The sequence below is a fragment of the Salmo salar genome, chromosome ssa18 (assembly GCF_905237065.1).
Source record: "Salmo salar chromosome ssa18, Ssal_v3.1, whole genome shotgun sequence".
NCBI classification, from domain to species: Eukaryota; Metazoa; Chordata; class Actinopteri; order Salmoniformes; family Salmonidae; genus Salmo; species Salmo salar.
The window spans coordinates 58,081,867-58,099,715 of record NC_059459.1 but is presented as its reverse complement, the minus strand read 5'-3'; the positions used below and the strand labels follow the sequence as shown (position 1 = coordinate 58,099,715).

The 17,849-nt window shown below is 43.2% G+C and overlaps 1 protein-coding gene across 2 annotated transcripts; it reads right to left on the bottom strand.

The window, feature by feature from the left end:
• Positions 1-6,520: 6,520 nt before the first annotated feature.
• LOC106577552 (macrophage-capping protein) lies at positions 6,521-17,026 on the bottom strand. 2 transcript variants are annotated; one of them, XM_014155680.2, is made up of 9 exons: positions 16,873-17,026; positions 11,973-12,166; positions 9,556-9,710; positions 8,880-9,041; positions 8,500-8,649; positions 8,104-8,190; positions 7,748-7,880; positions 7,431-7,522; positions 6,521-7,089 (listed from the first exon to the last, which is right to left on the bottom strand). In XM_014155680.2, exons 2-9 carry the CDS (start codon positions 12,163-12,165, stop codon positions 7,024-7,026), a joined length of 1,038 nt encoding a protein of 345 aa, XP_014011155.1. In that variant the 5' UTR covers position 12,166; positions 16,873-17,026; the 3' UTR covers positions 6,521-7,023. The 2 variants fall into 2 exon arrangements, with proteins under 2 accessions (XP_014011155.1, XP_014011154.1); XM_014155679.2 differs by lacking the exon at positions 16,873-17,026 and adding an exon at positions 15,495-15,629.
• Between the last annotated feature and the right edge of the window lie 823 nt (positions 17,027-17,849).

Here is a 17,849-nt window from a genome sequence, read left to right as displayed (position 1 = left end):
CCTAGTAAAGATTTGTCATATCACTTTAATCATGCATTACCTTTTAATGTGGCATAAACACAGCCAGTCACGATGTTAACATCTGATTGTCAAACATTCACTTCAAAAAGCTGCTCCTGTAGGCTACCCGCGCACATTCATCCTCTCACAAAATAATTCCAGCATCCAAACCACAACAGTGCACTGTGCACTTGCAATTTGATGAATGGAAAGAGACATCTGTTACAAAACACCTACGTGTATCGTAATGACATTCTGTAATTGACATTAGGCCTACACTTGTAGACTAAATTAATACGTCCACTGTTGTCTCGGCAACTAATCTCCGCCTTGGCAAATGTAAGTGTTCTCGTCGAACCACTACGCAATTTTGAGCATATACCACCATCCGGTTTCAAGTCAATTTGCTCATTTTTCATGTGGCTGACATGCGGTAATGTTAAATAATGCTGTAATAGCCTATAGTTCTCTTGGCATGTTGTGTTAATTGTGATAGGCTCACGTTTTAAGGTACTGGGCGTACCACCACTATTTATTTTGCCGGGACTTGTTTGTATCAGACCATACCTGCTTACTTTCACCTGTCTGAAAAATATCTGATGTACAAAGATCTGATGTGATTGGTCAAAAGACCAATTAGTGGAAAAACATTAGAATTGGGCCGCATGCAGGGCCGGTCCTGGCCATTCTGCCGCCGGTGTACGTGGAAATCAAGTCCAGACAGATTTACAGAATCATTTTATCGTTTGTTTTAGTACTGTCCATGTGTAGCTTGTTTTTGGTCGCAGGTTCAGGAATTGCTGAAGATGTGCAACATTTACCTGGAGCTAACTCTGCAAATAGCACTGCTGGGTGATTTGAAAAGTCATAGACAATCGATCAATAATATAATAATACTTTTAGAAAAACATTTTTATCTTTAATTGACAATCTGTAGAAACGAATAGAAAGGTTCAAACTTTTGTGAAACAGCACAATTGAAAAATACATGGCAAGTAGAAATCAAAACTGGATGGTGTTCAGAGAAAGATGGGAGGGGTTGAGTGGAGCTGAAGGGTGGCACTTAAAACAAGAAGATAACTAATGTAAAATATACTGTGTCCGTAATATGTACATAGGTTCAGAACTTTTGTGAACAGCAAAGTTGAAAATATATGGCAAATAGAAATCAAAACTGGATGGTGTTCAGAGATAGATGGGTGGGGTTGAGGGGAGCTGAAGGATGGGACTAAAAACAAACAAATGATAACTATTGTAAAATACACTGTGTCCATGAAATGTATATAGTATGTAGAAGCTGGAAGTAGAAGCCTAAGTGTTATTGCCCATTAGTGTACACCAATTTGGGGAGGCTTGATAGGGTTAGGGGAAAATAATAAAGGAAAATATAAAAAAATATATATGGGGGATTGGAAATTATGCAGACAATTACAGTGATGGAAGCCACAATCTATCTGCAATATTAAAGCTGATCGACCCCCTAAAATACATCCAAAAGGCGTAGGCGTTGGTCCGTGATTACTGAGGTATAGCCTACACTGTCGCCTGAAATGTAATTTTAGGAATGCCCATCTAAAACACCAAAACGTTTACATACACCTTAACCAAATACATTTAAACTCAGTTTTTCACAATTCCTGACATTTAATCATAGTAAAATTTCCCTGGCTTAGGTCAGTCAGGATCACCACTTTACTTTAAGAATGTGAAATGTCAGAATAATAGTTTAGATAATGATTTATTTCAGCTTTTATTTCTTTCATCACATTCCCAGTGGGTCAGAAGTTTACATACACTCAATTAGTATTTGGTAGCATTGCCTTTAAACTGCTTAACTTTGGTCAAACGTTCCGGGTAGCCTTCCACAAGCTTCCCACAATAAGTTGGGTGAATTTTGGACCATTCCTCCTGACAGAGCTGGTGTAACTGAGTTATTGTTGTCCTTAAGCCATTTTGCCACAACTTTGGAAGTATGCTTGGGGTCATTGTCCATTTGGAAGACCCATTTGCGACCAAGCTTTAACTTCCTGACGGACGTCTTGAGATGTTGCTTCAATATACCCACTTAATTTTCCTCCCCATCTATTTTGTGAAGTACACCAGTCCCTCCTGCAGCAAAGCACCCCCACAACATGATGCTGCCACCCCCGTGCTTCACGGTTGGGATGGTGTTCTTCGGCTTGTAAGCCTCCCCTTTTTCCTCCAAACATTACGATGGTCATTATGGCCAAACAGTTCCATTTTGTTTCATCAGACCAGAGGACATTTCTCCAAAAAGTACGATCCTCGTCCCCATGTGCAGTTGCAAACCGTAGTCTGGCTTTGTTATGGTGGTTTTGGAGCAGTGGCTTCTTCCTTGCTGAGCAGCCTTTCAGGTTATGTCGATTTAGGACTCATTTTACTGTGGATATAGATACTTTTGTACCTGTTTCCTCCAGCATCTTCACAAGGTCCTTTGCTGTTGTTCAAGGATTGATTTGCACTTTTCGCAACAAAGTACAGTGGGGGGAAAAAAGTATTTGAGAACGGTGAGGAATCAGCCCAGAACTACACGGGAGGATCTTGTCAATGATCTCAAGGCAGCTGGGACCATAGTCACCAAGAAAACAATTGGTAACACACTACGCCGTGAAGGACTGAAATCCTGCAGCGCCCGCAAGGTCCCCCTGCTCAAGAATACATATACATGCCCGTCTGAAGTTTGCCAATGAACATCTGAATGACTCAGAGGACAACTGGTGACAAGTGTTGTGGTCAGATGAGACCAAAATGGAGCTCTTTGACATCAACTCAACTCGCCGTGTTTGGAGGAGGAGGAGGAATGCTGCCTATGACCCCAAGAACACCATCCCCACTGTCAAACATGGAGGTGGAAACATTATGCTTTGGGGGTGTTTTTCTGCTAAGGGGACAGGACAACTTCACCGCATCAAAGGGATGATGGACGGGGCCATGTACCGTCAAATCTTGGGTGAGAACCTCCTTCCCTCAGCCAGGGCATTGAAAATGGGTCGTGGATGAGTATTCCAGCATGACAATGACCCAAAACACACGGCCAAGGCAACAAAGGAGTGGCTCAAGAAGAAGCACATTAAGGTCCTGGAGTGGCCTAGCCAGTCTCCAGACCTTAATCCCATAGAAAATGTGTGGAGGGAGCTGAAGGTTCGAGTTGCCAAACGTCAGCCTCGAAACCTTAATGACTTGGAGAAGATCTGCAAAGAGGAGTGGAACAAAATCCCTCCTGAGATGTGTGCAAACCTGGTGGCCAACTACAAGAAACGTCTGACCTCTGTGATTGCCAACAAGGGTTTTGCCACCAAGTACTAAGTCATGTTTTGCAGAGGGGTCAAATACTTATTTCCCTCATTAAAATGCAAATCATTTTATAACATTTTTGACATGCGTTTTCTGGATTTTTTTGTTGTTATTCTGTCTCTCACTGTTCAAATAAACCTACTATTAAAATTATAGATGGATAATTTCTTTGCAAGTGGGCAAACGTACAAAATCAGCAGGGGATCAAATACTTTTTTCCCCCACTGTACGTTCATCTCAACGAGACAGAACGTGTCTCCTTCCTGAGTGGCATGATGGCTGCGTGGTCCCATGGTGTTTATACTTGTGTACTAGTGTTTGTACAGATGAACGTGGTACCTTCAGGCGTTTGGAAATTGCTCCCAAGGATGAACCAGGCTTGTGGATGTCTACAATTTGTTTTCTGAGGTCTTGGCTGATTTCTTTTGATTTTGCCATGATGTCAAGCAAAGAGGCACCGAGTTTGAAGGTAGGCCTTTAAATACATCCACAGGTACACCTCCAATTGACTCAAATGATGTTAATTAGCCTATCAAAAGCTTCTAAAGCCATGACATAATTTTCTGGAATTTTCCAAGATGTTTAAAGGCACAGTAAAATTAGTGTATGTAAACTTCTAACCCAATGGAATTGTGATACAGTGAATTATAAGTGAAATAATCTGTCTGTAAACAATTGTTGGAAAAATTACTTGTGTCATGCGCAAAGTAGATGTCCTAACCGACTTGCCAAAACTATAGTTTGTTAACAAGAAATTTGTGGAGTGGTTGAAAAACAAGTTTTAATGACTCCAACCTAAGTGTATGTAAACTTCCGACTTCAACTGTATACTGTAGCTAAAAAAGTAATACTAAGGGTATGTTGTGTAGTAAGCTGTTAGTTGCCCATGTGCCTCACCCTAATAATTTGGTCCCTTTCCCCTCGTAAATGTGTCTACTTTTCAGAATTGGTGGTGCACATGTAGCCTATAGCTTGCTTTAGAGAAATGTAATCATCAAATATTGTAAGAGCTTTCATTGTCTGCATATAAGCATCCTTTGTTTATCCTACGGTTCTGACTTGCTGTACAGGGAGAATACTGTAAGAACCGTTCATCTTTTGAATTCTGTCTCTGTACATTTCAAAAGTGCTGAACAAATAGTTATATTGTCTATATCTGTCCTAGCTCGCTCATTAACGTCTTAATCGAAATTACGGATTGCCCCTTATCCGCTTGTCGTCCCCTTATGCCATAGTTTGTACATCTCAATTGTCAGTAGAAACCAAATTTGTTTAAGCAAGTCAGCCATATCAGCTATATTTTTTTTTAAAGGCAGTAATTTAGGCTGAATGAACAGTTTCGCTACCAGACAAGGCTCCGCTGATAGCCAGGTGTAGCGGTGGTAAGGATTCACTCCATGGTGCTGAAAAGAAAGCTCTGCTGTTGGGACAGCTTCATGTAGGCCCTAACAGTTTTGGTATCTCTCTTCTTCTGAATAAACAACCATAAATCTGCCTGGTTGGCAAACTCAATCTGAACTTTGTTGCTGCTTAGTATTGCCCTGCTGTTGCTAAGACAAAAGGCAATAGCGATCATAAATTTGATAGATATGAATGCAAAGGTGAGAGCTTGCATGGTTCTTTGCGTCATGCATCATCTTGACCTGTCATGATCACACCTGAATTACTTACCAATAGTTAGAACTGGGAATTAGTGTCTAATAGTTGGTTTGCCAGGTGAAATGTCGTAATGAATGGCCCAGAAAGGGGTTAAGGCCTTCCCACACTGTACGTCGGATTCAGTCTTTTACGATACAAACTGTACGTCGCATTCAGTCTTTTATGATACAAACTGTACGTCGGATTCAGTCTTTTACGATAATTACATGTCACACTGTGCGATGTTCCCAAATTAAACTCTTGAGATCAACCTGGACAGATTGTGCAATTTGCTTCAGTTTGGTCGTCACATTCTGTGGTTGGCTTGGGAACCTACGTCAGCCGATTTAGGCGGCTGCATCAACTGCAGCGGTGCATTTGATCTGCACATGTGCCAGCACCAGCAGCTCAAGCCTCCTCTATGCTTATGCACAAGTTAATTGAATTTGGAAAAACTAAAAGTATGCATTTTACTAACCTTATATGTCAGAATCAAATATGCTTACCAAAAATAACATGGTTGCTGTGGTAGAACATTAATTTGGATTAGCGATTTTGTGAATTTATCAAAGTCCCATCAGGTAACCTGATTTCAGATGTGTCATGTAAACAAGATTATTAGGAAATCGTTTTCTTGCAAAGCAAGTAAATGTTTAAATCAAACTATTTTAATAATCGGACTATTCACAACAATCGTATTATTGTGTGCATACTCAGTGCCGGAGGTGTTCCTATTTGTCACCGGGAAAGGCTCGTAACATCAGCCACACCACATGATAAAGGCTCAACATTTCAGACACTGACAGAACTTTGTTGGAGCCTACAATCACACGTAATGGTACTTAATTGTCAGACCTAGACCCTGTCACACTGAATGAGCCAAGATGTCCGACAATCGTTTACAACCTAAGAATTTGCCCACGACGTGGAAATGTTGTTTGGGGATGGCAAAATCGTACAGTCTGTGCGGGCCTTAAAGACCCGTAATAGTGTGAGTGTGTGGGTGCATGTATTGGAAGGGGGTCCTTTTACAGTTTTGAGTGTTGATCGCACACATCAAAGGAATAAAGGTCAATATTAGCTTAATAATCTCCAGGTTGCAACAGAAACCAACAGTCACCTCCACTTCAGGACAGACAATCAGTCCCCAGTCAAAGACAATAGTCATTAGCTAGATACACATTTTAAGAACATAAACATAGGCTATCTCTGTCGACCCCAACAGTAGCCCCTGGAGGTTAACGTTAATGGAAGGTTAAATCCCTCAGGTGTAGGTGGGGTTAACCCGTTAAGTGAAACAACCAAGGAACTTCTCACCATGCAGGTGAAAGGTCAAAATGGATTGATTATTCCAGTGAGGAAAACAAACAGGGGAGAATAGGCACAGTTAATAAAAACTTAGTCACTCAACGGTTGTGTCCCAAATGGCACCCTATTCCCTACATAGGGCACTACTTTTGACCTTTTGGACCCTGGTCAAAAGTAGTGCACTATATAGGGAATAGGGTGCCATTTGGAACGCAGACAATGTCATTGTGAGAGTTGACGAAGCCACGCTCTGTACGGGTTCTTTCAGTTTCCATTTATTTTCATAATCTACTACAGGTATTATTTGAATATGTCCCTGTAATTCTTAAACAAATGTAAAAAAAAAAAGCAAACAAATTCACTTTATAGGCTTTGTGGAATATCATCTTGGCTTTAAATAAGACCACTAACAGAGCCCAGTAAGACCAGTGAGCACATGTTTTCCTTCCCAGTCAGAACCAGTAGTAGTGACTTAGGGATCCATTTGGTGTGACATCATTATAAATGCTCTCATTATTTTGAGTTAATTTGACCTATGCATGACTAAACAGTTGTTGTCTGTGAGTACAGTACCTTACAAATATATACATATAAGTAAACACATATAAAAAAAAAAAAATGTTCTTGAATTTGAGATTTTTTCACTCCTTATGAGAAGACTTTTAAACATTGATTGAGACCTTTTATATTCCAGGTTGTTATTTCATTATATTTTAGGAGTGCAACAGTTAATTGAGACCCCTTTCTGAAAACCCTTGTAGTTTAGTTCCAGTTGTTGAAGAATTGCTTGAAGATGATCGTCTCCCTCCCCTGTGGTAGAATCTCCACCTGTAAGACAATGCAGAGATTTGACTACCCGGCCATAACTGTTTATCTAGTGCATCATATACACATAAACCACCCTACAATATACACACAAAGCATTTATGACACTGGGTTCATGACCTGGTGGTTACACAACACACTGCGCAGTGCAATGTTATAATGGAGGAAGACTTACATGGAATTTGACTTACTGGACTTAAATATGCAAATTCTACTGTTTTCAGGTATAATAAAATCATGACGCTATCACTTGCTGACGTTATGCTGCTGGGTAGACTTAATGGGTGGACAATAAGAAAATAATGTCTGGGTTTTTGTCATTTGTGAGATCATGCTTGACTCACCTGTGTTTTCATCCTGGGGTAGTTCATCTGTTGGATGAAGTCATCTGCCATTTTCAAGGCCTCCCTTTTCTCCTCTGCATTGGCTCCCATACCTGTCAATCATAACAAGTGGGATAACGTCTCACCTCAGTCTAACCCATAGAGGTCTCAGTAAGGTCTCACCATGATAATGTCAATTCACTTTATTCAATACAAACACTGATTAAATTTGTTTTTAATGAGACACTGGATATCTAGTTGGATATCGAAAAACTTATTCTAGGGATACATTTCATGGAGCAGAAATATGTTAGTTGAGGTTCACATGTTTTCCTCACCTTTCCAGACGAAGATCTTTCCATTGGCCCCGTTGTCTAGAATAAAGCAGTCTTCACGCATCAGAAGGTCCTTGGCAAATGGGCATTTTTCAGAGACATTGGTCAGCTTCATCTTACCTGTCGCATCGGACACCTGTGGAGGACAACAACACCAGCCATGACTTTTAGTTCATTTGTGAACTAGTTCACCTTGTTTGCTCTTGGGGAAAAAAGAGACCCAAAGTATAGCTAGCTGTGCTGTTCCAAAATACCTCAAATGGGGTGAGCTATCCATTTACAATAGTACTGTTGTAATGCAATAGAACATTTCATGAGACACACCACTGTTTAATAATAGAATTGTAATGTCCAGCCACCTTGTAGAGGGAGGCGGAGTTGGAGACGTCTGCTTGACTGTCCTCTTCTGGAGTGCTCTCTGCCAGCTCTACCATTGGTCCCAGCACCTGTCAATCACATGGCAGAGTGGAACATGGATTGTGGTGAGGTTTATTTTTTATTTTTTAAGTCAGTTAGATCCTCAACATCATGTCAGCAACCTCAGTCCACAAAACAAAAGTGTTTGTGAGTAGACTAGTTTGTGACAGAATGGAAGAAATTGTAACATGTCTGACTAACTACAGACCCATTACCTTCCTATACCTTAATATCAAAGTCTCTAAATATGCTTAGACATTAGAGGATTGACAAGTCTCTAGGTCTGTGACTTTGTTTTAATTTGCTTTGGGAGGAAAGGACTATGTCGGCCATTTTACCTTGAGCATCTCCGGCGTCTCCTCTCCCTCACTGATGTCAGTGATGCGTGCTTTACCGTGCCTCTCAGTGTCGCGGATCAGGCTAGCGATCTCACGCGACTTCTGCTTCTCAAACATGTTTGCCTGCGAGCCGATCCACGAAAATATGGTCTAAAGACATAAACAGACATGTTTTTTTATTTCATTAGGCCTACTTTATTGATCACTAAATGAGGGGAAATTGGACATTTGGATTTGGCAAGGCAACAATGTCATGTTCTCCCCACCCTTGCTCTCACCCCTCCCCCTCCCCCTCCACCTCCCTGTCACCTCTCCCCCTCTCTCCCCTGCCCCTTCTCTCCCCTTTTACCTCTCCCCCTCTCTCTCTCCCTCTAGCTCACCTCTCCCAGGTCCAGGATGAAGCAGTCTCCCTTGTTGAAGCTCTCCCAGCTCAGCACCACCTCCTTGGCACGGATGTTGCGCTTCCCTTTGATCTGGTACAGCCTGTGGACCGGCCCTGACCCACCCTGGGGCCGCCTGAAACCCGACTCCACACCACCGTCCTACACGTGTGAGTGTGCGTGCGTACGTATGTGTGTTTTTGAGAGAAAGTGAGTAAAAGTAATAGAAGAGAGGAAAAGAAAGAAGAAAAGAGAACGGTAACAATCTGAAAATGTTGTTTATGGTCGATTCTTCTTATCTGTATCTAACCAGGAAGTATTTGGGGTTTTACTGGCTAACGCTTCAAAGAGAGAGATATGGAATGATATGGTAAGAAATCAGCAGCATATGATGAAATTATGCAAAGTAGTGCTTCTACCGGAAAAACACTACATTTACTGGCAATATAGGACTCACTCCTAACACGTTAGGATAAACATGCATTACTCATAGTGGGCCCAAATCTAATGTGGGAAACACACGGATTACAAAGTTCCAGATACAGTAAATCACACATTGATGTCCATGGGAAAGTTTGCACATAAAATCCCATACACATGCATTTCTCAAGATAGGATTGGGACCTTGTGTTGTCAGTAAACATGAACTAGGAGTATCCTCCCTCCTCCTGCCCACCTTGTAGCTGACCCCCCTGGGGAAGAGGTTCATGAACTCTGGGGCCTCGTAGCCCTGGACCTGGCGATGCTGGATGGGGTCACCACCCAGGAAGTTGTCCAGCTGGGTAGCCAGCATGGCACACGCCACCTGCTCGTCACGAGATGACTTCTCACCTGGGAGGAAGAGAGAGAGAGGGGGGGGTTGTGAAGGTAGGGAAAGGGAGAAAAGGGGGAGAGTTACAAAAAAGAGAATGGTCAGGCGGTAAAGGGAGAGAGAGGTTGGGTGAAATGGGGTGCATAGACTAAACAAGTGAGCGAGTGAGTGAGTGAGTGAGTGAGTGAGTGAGTGAGTGAGTGAGTGAGTGAGTGAGTGAGTGAGTGAGTGAGTGAGTGAGTGAGTGAGTGAGTGAGTGAGTGACAGGTAAATAAAGACAAAATAGGGAGGGGTCATGTAAGAGGTGGAGGGAGGGGTCACGAGCGACAGAGAGGCCAGGGAGAGAGGGGAGGGGGTGCTTTTTGAGGGGAGCCCTCTTCCATGCAATGACAATTGGCTTAGTGTCACCTAAGCACCGGATACATGCTGGAAACAACAGCCACATTTGAGTACTATAACAGCCCTACTGCATTTTTTATGAACACACACACAGAACCCAGCCCTTTCCCCTGGGGAGCTCTTCTCCTCTTTTATTCCCCCCCATTCTCTCATCATCCTTCCATCCATCAGTCTTAGTCTCCGTCCTCACATAATCAGTCGTTGGGTCAGCGTCGTGGCGTGTGTGTCATCACTAAACGCATGCGGGTTATTAGCTTTTCAACCGCAAGGAGGTTAATTAGGCGTGTACACAATGGGTTGGCTAGTAGTTTGGATACACAGAGCAGTACTGGATACGAGCTTACGAGGCCCCATCCATGGAAGATAATAGAGGGCTCTTATGCCAAGAGACTGAGGCATCCTTTTCCATCCCACTCTTACATGTATCTACTTTCTAATGTACACAGATAGTCCTCGTCCTCCTTATGGCCTATGATGACTGCAACTCACCCATTCCATAACAGTTAGTTGAGTAGCACACTCAAATGCTCCTACACCTTTTCTATTGAAGTTCTGGCAAATATCCATATAGATCAAAGCATTGTACTTCAATTAAGGGTATGTGTTGGAGTATTTTACTACATTGTTCTGCAGGTTTTTATGCCCAGTACCTTATTAGTGGGGCCTCATGAGTTTCTCATGAACATGTGACTTGACCAGCAAAATCTCCAGACCCTCTCAGAGTAGGAGTGTTGACCTTGTATCAGTTTAGCCTTTTAGATCATAATGAATAAGACAGGGGAACCTGATCCTAGATCAGCACTCCTACTCTGACACGCTATGTGAATACAGATCCTGGTCAGTAGAAACTCTGGACACTACTTATTTGACATATACAGTGCATTCGGAAAGTATTCAGATCCCTTGACTTTTCCCACATTTTGTGACATTACAGCCTTATTCAATAATTTATTAAATAGCTGTTTTCCGTCATCAACACCCTATAATGACAAAGCAAAACCAGGTTTTAATACATTTTTGCTAATTTATTTAAAAATATAAAACTGAAATATCAGATTTACATAAGTATTCAGACCCTTTACTCAGTACTTTGTTGAAGGACCTTTGGCAGCGATTACAGCCTTGAGTCTTCTTGGGTATGACGCTACAAGCTTGGCACACCTATATTTGGGGAGTTTCTCCCATTTTTCTCTGCAGATCCTCTCAAGCTCTGTCAGGATGGATGGGGAGCGTTGCTGCACAGCTATTTTCAGATCTCTCCATAGATGTTCGATCAGGTGCATGTCCGGGCTCTGGCTGGGCCACTCAAGGACATTCAGAGACTTGTCCCGAAGCCACTCCTCCGTTATCTTGGATGTGTGCTTAGGGTCGTTGTCCTGTTGGAAGATGAACCTGATTGGTGGAGTGCTGCAGATATGGTTGTCCTTCTGGAAGGTTCTCCCATCTCCACAGAGGAACTCTGGAGTTCTGTCAGAGTGACCATCGGGTTGTGGTCACCTCCCTGAACAAGGCCCTTCTCCCCCAATTGCTCAGTTTGGCTGAGCGGACAGCTCTAGGAAGAGTCTTGGTGGTTCCAAATTTCTTCCATTTAAGAATTATGGAGGCCACTGTTCTCTTGGGGACCTTCAATGTGGGACCTTATAGACAGGTGTGTGCCTTTCCAAATCCTGACCAATCAATTGAATCTACCACAGGTGCAAAAAATTCTAAAAACCTGTTTTCACGTAGTCATTATGGGATTCTGTGTGTAGATTGCTGAGGATGTTTTTTTATTTCATCAATTTTAGAATAAGGCTGTAATGTAACAAAATGTGGAAAAAGTCAAGGGGTCTGAATACTTTCCGAAGGCACTGTTAACACGCACCCATTTTACGTAACCTCACCTATCCACATGTGCAGGTCTGCCCCCTGGTCCCCCCTGTGCTCCAGCACCAGGTAGGAGTCTCCGTTGAAGAAGGCCCCCACCTCAGCCGGCTCCAGCAGCACCGCCTTCATCTTCTCCACCCGCCACACCTTCAGCCCCGGCTCCCGTGTCTCTGGTCCAAACTGGCCCGGCGCTGCCTGGCAGGGGAACATTCTGCATTGGGAAGAAGCAGAGGAGAGAGTGGGTCAGTGGATGTGATGGTGGTGGGGGATGGATGGATGGTAGGTAGGATGTAGGATTATGGGGGAGGGTGGTTGTCTGGAAAGGGAGCATTCTGCACTGGGTCAGGGGAGGTAAGGGTGGAGGATACATGAATGGTAGAGTTGGGGAAGGGAGAGTTGGAAGAGAAAGGGTGTAAGTGGAGTCTGTTGTATTTTCCGGGCTGTGAGAAAGGGTGTATTTCTTTGCTATGAAATGAAACAAATGGAGATAGGGAGTTGTTGCCGCTGGAGGTGGCAGAAACAGTCAACTAAGGGAAATTGCTTTCACTTGGCAAGAACACCGATTTCCATATTGGAAAACAGACAGAGAATGGAGTGGATGGGTGACAACTCATTTAACCACAGCATGATAACAATCACTATTTCTGCCGGAAGACAGAAACAGGGAGAAAGAGGTGGAAATGAGTAGAAGAGAGGACGCAAAATGAGGGGTCAAGTTGCTTGATGAAGGCCATAGGGGCAGATGGGTTACATCATTGTTGTGTAATACGACAACATAGCAGGCAAACCGACCCATACAACACTTGTGGTTGTACAAAAGAGGGTGTGTCTAGAGGGCGAGTCGTATCAAGTCTCACATGCACACACTGAACTAAATATCTCTCCCTCTCTCGTAGCTCTCTCGGGCTCTCTTCTCTGTCTCTCTCTAGCCACAGTTTCCAAAGCTATAATATACACAGCTTTATCGATTCATAGTACTTCTGCCGTTGCCATTTCCCTGTAGCAATCCGATTCAGTAAGTGATAGAGTCATACTCCAGGGTAAATGAAGGTTGGATGTTGTACAGGCTACACTCAAGTCAACTGGCCTTAGACAGTTGTTCTGACTACACTAAACGTGGCCAATGTCCTTTGGCAGACCTTTGTTTGTGTATAAAATGGAAGGCAGGTGGAATATCACTGGAGACAGGTAGCATCGATGTTTATCGTTTAGAACCTATTCACCCTGAAACAGAGCTCTATGTTGATTGTTTTGTATGGTCTATCCTCATTCAACTGGATGTCCTGTTGTTTGTCTTAAAGGGGCTGCTTCACTGTCAATCCAGTAACGTTACACCTAAAACAAATCAATCAAAGGGCTCTATGGGTAATAAGCAGGTTCGATGGTGTATTATAGTTGTGGTAAGTACACTACGTTACAATAACACTACTCACCAAAGAGTTCACCCAACTCTCACAGAACATGTGTAGTTGCACTATAATTACACTGTAGGTAACTACCAGGTGAAGTGGGAGCCAGACTGGCAAAGACTTGTCATGGTTTCCACTCTATATTTTTAATATTAGCATGAAGGGAAATGGCCTGGGTTTTGAGTAACCTTGAAAGAAACCAGTCCTTAATGGCAATGACACATTTAGGAAAAATATGTCCCAAAGAAACGAAAACGCTCTCTCACAATCCAGTGCATGCACAAAACACGTCTTCATAAAAAAAAATATAAAAAAATATGTTGCTTTTACTAAAGCTGTAAAAACTCTTGGCATGGCATTGAGTTGACATTTTTCAGTTATACAGGCGCCACTGAAAAAACTCAGTACTGATAAAGTGGGATTGAATTGGGTTGGCACGACCATTGCCCATCGTAAAAGGTTACATGACGATGAGAGGTCATGGATCGAGTCAGTGGCTTCGAGCACTCACAAACGTCTTGAGTCTGCAACTTTTTTGAAGTTAAAGCCCCACCCCTGAGACAAAGAACATGGCTGTTTTGATCAGCATCTATGGACACTGCAACTATGACTCACTCTCTCCCTCCAAACAACCACACAGAGCTTACCGTGGTTAACAATCGACTGAGTGTTCTTACTGAGAGAGAGAAAGAGAGAGAGAGAGAGGGAAAAAAAAGAAAGTGGCGCAAACACGCTAAGTACTCGCCGGTCGCCATCCTTGATTCGTCTTTAGATAAAATACATATACACTGATATGGCAACAGCAGCCTTTCGCTCTTTCATAACTTGGTGTGAGCACATAGGTCAACAGGTTCATAATTGCTTCCTCAATTGAGAACGATTTCACATGTGGTTAGACAGTGTTTGAGTGTTTGTGGGCCACAAAGCAGAAGAGGTACACAACACATGCCTAAAGCCTGTTAAAGGATCAGCTAAACCCTTTCCTGATGCTACTAGAGCTGAGTCACTTAATACTGTTGAGACTGTGTCACAAACACAAAATACATGTGAAACTAAACCTGAATCAATAACTTTCTATACATCACAGGTAATGATTTAGGTATAAGGAAGTGCCGGCAAGGAAGTTCATGCACGTCCCTGCTGAAAACAGCAGCATAGACCAGCATAGGGGGGTGCCCTGTTGTGTTTTTGCTGGTGCCTTGGCTGTGTTTTTGCTGGTGACCAGCAAAACCATCAAGTGCTTCATTATTCAAGACAGTGCATTACATAGATCATAAGGCCTTACTTTAAGGGCCTAGTTTTTCCCCAATACAGTGGCCACATCAGGCCTGCAAGTCACATCATGCTGGCTTGCAAAGTGATGTATAATTCCTATTGGAATCCAGCCAGAGTGGGGATATCCAACAATTGTAACTTGTATTCACCCACAAGCTAAATGTAGAATGACTACCAGGGTTAGAAAGTGGAATGAGAGAGACTACCTAAACCATCTAAACTGGAACAACCATTTCAGTAACGGGTGCAATAAATCCAACTAACAGATTGGATTAGTTTAGAAACATGTATGTTATGTATCTTTGTGTAGCATACGACTCATTAATGAATGAATCAATGTACATGCAAAAACACAACAAACAAAACATATATTGAAATAGAGCATGCTGGGAAATATGGAAATCATGGGCATGGTTTTGCCATACCAGTTTGACCATTCTGAACCAGCATAGACCAGCATGGACCAGCTTTTTTTTCAGCAGGGATTGCAGGATCCCAGTGAGGAGGATAGAAGCTAAACTCTCATGCTATCTAGCAGCAAGGCTATTAGGCCCTTGTGAAAACAGAACTGACTGATTAAATCCAGTTAGCAAAGCAGATGAAAAACTAAACCAGAGAATCAAGTCAACAAAACAAAACAAGCTACTAAAAGTAACCTGTCAGAAAAAGAGTAATGGGTAAAAAGAGAGAGAGCGAGAGTAAATATAACACACATGCTAGCCTAGGTAGGACACATACTGCCAAATAGCCACCACCAACCCCCACACACAAGGGCTGCGGGCGGGCGACGGAAGGCGTCAGGGTTACAATGCTTAGACAGAGTCGTGAAGAGGAAAAATCCCCGGTCCACTTAACTGCATGATCCCCTCGGCTAGCTCCGGCACCGCACCTGACTCCAGCTCCATTCTGCCTGATGGCCGCTCGTGACTGTGTGTGTGAGTGGACTCAGGGGGCCTGGGTGAGGAGGAGTGTGTTGGTGCTCCTCACCTGGTTAGCTTATATGAGGAAGGTAATGTGAGCCTGGGGAGTGATCTGAGCGGCCATGGCGAGGGCGCTCTGTGGGGGAAGAGTCGGGTTCCTGACAAACGCTAAACACCACGGTGATAATCGTGACTGCTGGGCCTGCCTACTGTGGCATTCCTCCCCACTCTCTCCCTCTACTGCCTCCCCCATCTCCCCTCTCAACTGCCTAGACACTTTCCGTGGGCCAGGGGAGGAAGGAGGGAGGGAGAGACGAAGGGAGAGGGAAGAGATGTGTCCTAACGCTGACAGATAGCTAATTCTGACGCGACAGGCAATTTGTAGATTGCCCCTGACCATGAACAAATTAACACCCTCCTTTCCTCGTCTCGTCTCTCATGAGCATTGATTAGAATGAACTGGACAAGACAGGACAATTGGTCCCCATTGCATCTCCCATTCAGTCTCTTCCATCCAGATCAGTGATCAAGGAAAGGAAACTAGGGTGCAAGGAAAGGAGGCAATATAAGAGAACTGGGACGTAGCCCAAGAGACAGGGAACCTGTAAGTTGCTCTGGATAAGAGCGTCTGCTAAATGGCGTAAATGTAAATGTTAATGTAGGCCTTTGGCCCTGAGCAGCAGAGCGGCCTATGGCCTCAAGTCAGATGGAGATTGATAGGGATGGCGGGAGAGATAGAGAGAGAAATGGGCGTCAGAGATAGGATACTGGGGTCATTAAGCTAATCAGATCATTCATGCGCTTTTAATCAGAGGTAGAAATATGAGCGGGGACAAAATACAGGCAGACAGAGGGAGTGTCGGAGGGAGATATGAGAGCAATTTGCCACGTGTGTGTGTGTGCGTGATGCTCGTGCGTGCGCGTGTGGGAGAAAGAAATGAGGTGAGAGGAGAGGAGCAGGGAAGTAGAGAGGGATGAAATACAAGGGGAATAATTACATTGAGACAGGTGATAAAGGACTACGTGCAGAGCAGAGTCCATAAACAATCTCGAAACAGAAAGAGAGAAATAGGGAGGAGAATAAAGAGATAGCTAAACATGTTATGATTGATAGAGATATTGAGAGAGGATGGAGGGAAGGAGAGTTAGAGGGAGGGATGGAAAGAGTGAGGCAAGCGAAGTGTGACTAGTTTTATTGTTCCGTCTCAGATTCCTAGTACCTAGGAAAAATTGTGGAGAAAAGAAAGACAATGAAAATAAGGGAAATGGGGAAAAAGTAGTTAAAAGTTAAAGTTATTTTGTAGAGCACTTACCTTGCAACTTTAGGTGAGGAGGAAATGGATCAGGACACCGTCGGTGCAGACAGAGAGAGGAAATGCACTCATGCAAAAAACACATCCATATATATACACACACACACACACACACACACACACACACACACACTCACACATTCATACAGAAACAGACTCTCAGACACAAGCTCTTCCTGTCTCTGTCTCATGCAATCATAGCCCAGCCCTGTGGTTTACAGAACAATGAAACTGCAGAAAAAGTTTTTTTCTAAAAGTAAAGAGAGAGAAACTAGGGAAACAGATAGACCATGAGAGTAGAGATGAACAGAGTATGAATACGTTTTGTGAGAGTGCGAGGGTATGGCATGGAGACAATATTTGCAGAAAAGATTAAGAAAGAGTTGTGAATGACTTTGTGGCATGAGTATGTTTGACCTGAGTCGTTTGTTTATTTTAATGCTACACTATTCAACCATAGGAATTAAACATTGCTTTGCAAGACAGCATAATGTGACTTGCAGGCCTGATGTGGCCACTCTATTAGGGAAAAACTAGGCCCTCAAAGTAAGGCCTTATGATATATATTTTTAGTGCACTTAAATAATAAAGTACTTTGAGGTTGGTTTTGCTGTTCACCAGCAAAAACACAGCGAAGGCACCAGCAAAAACACAGCGAAGGCACCAGCAAAAACACAGTGAAGGCACCAGCAAAAACACAGTGAAGGCACCAGCAAAAACACAGTGAAGGCACCAGCAAAAACACAGCAGGTCACCAGCAAAAACACAGTGAAGGCACCAGCAAAAACACAGCAGGTCACCAGCAAAAACACAGCGAAGGCACCAGCAAAAACACAGTGAAGGCACCAGCAAAAACACGGCAGGGCACCAGCAAAAACACAGCAGGGCAACCGAATCATAGCAACATAACCAAACCAACCAGGGGATTCCCTAAGAGGGTAGGCTGGACCAATGCAAATAATTCTTGAAACTCATGT

Coding starts and splice junctions, on each gene's coding strand:
- LOC106577552 (XM_014155679.2), bottom strand. CDS start 15,544: ATGGAGCTGGAGTCAGGTGCGGTGCCGGAGCTAGCCGAGGGGATCATG. Junction 8,191..8,499: donor AGACGCCGGAGATGCTCAAG/GTAAAATGGCCG, acceptor TGTGATTGACAG/GTGCTGGGACCAATGGTAGA. Junction 7,881..8,103: donor ACTCCGCCTCCCTCTACAAG/GTGGCTGGACAT, acceptor TGTCCTCCACAG/GTGTCCGATGCGACAGGTAA.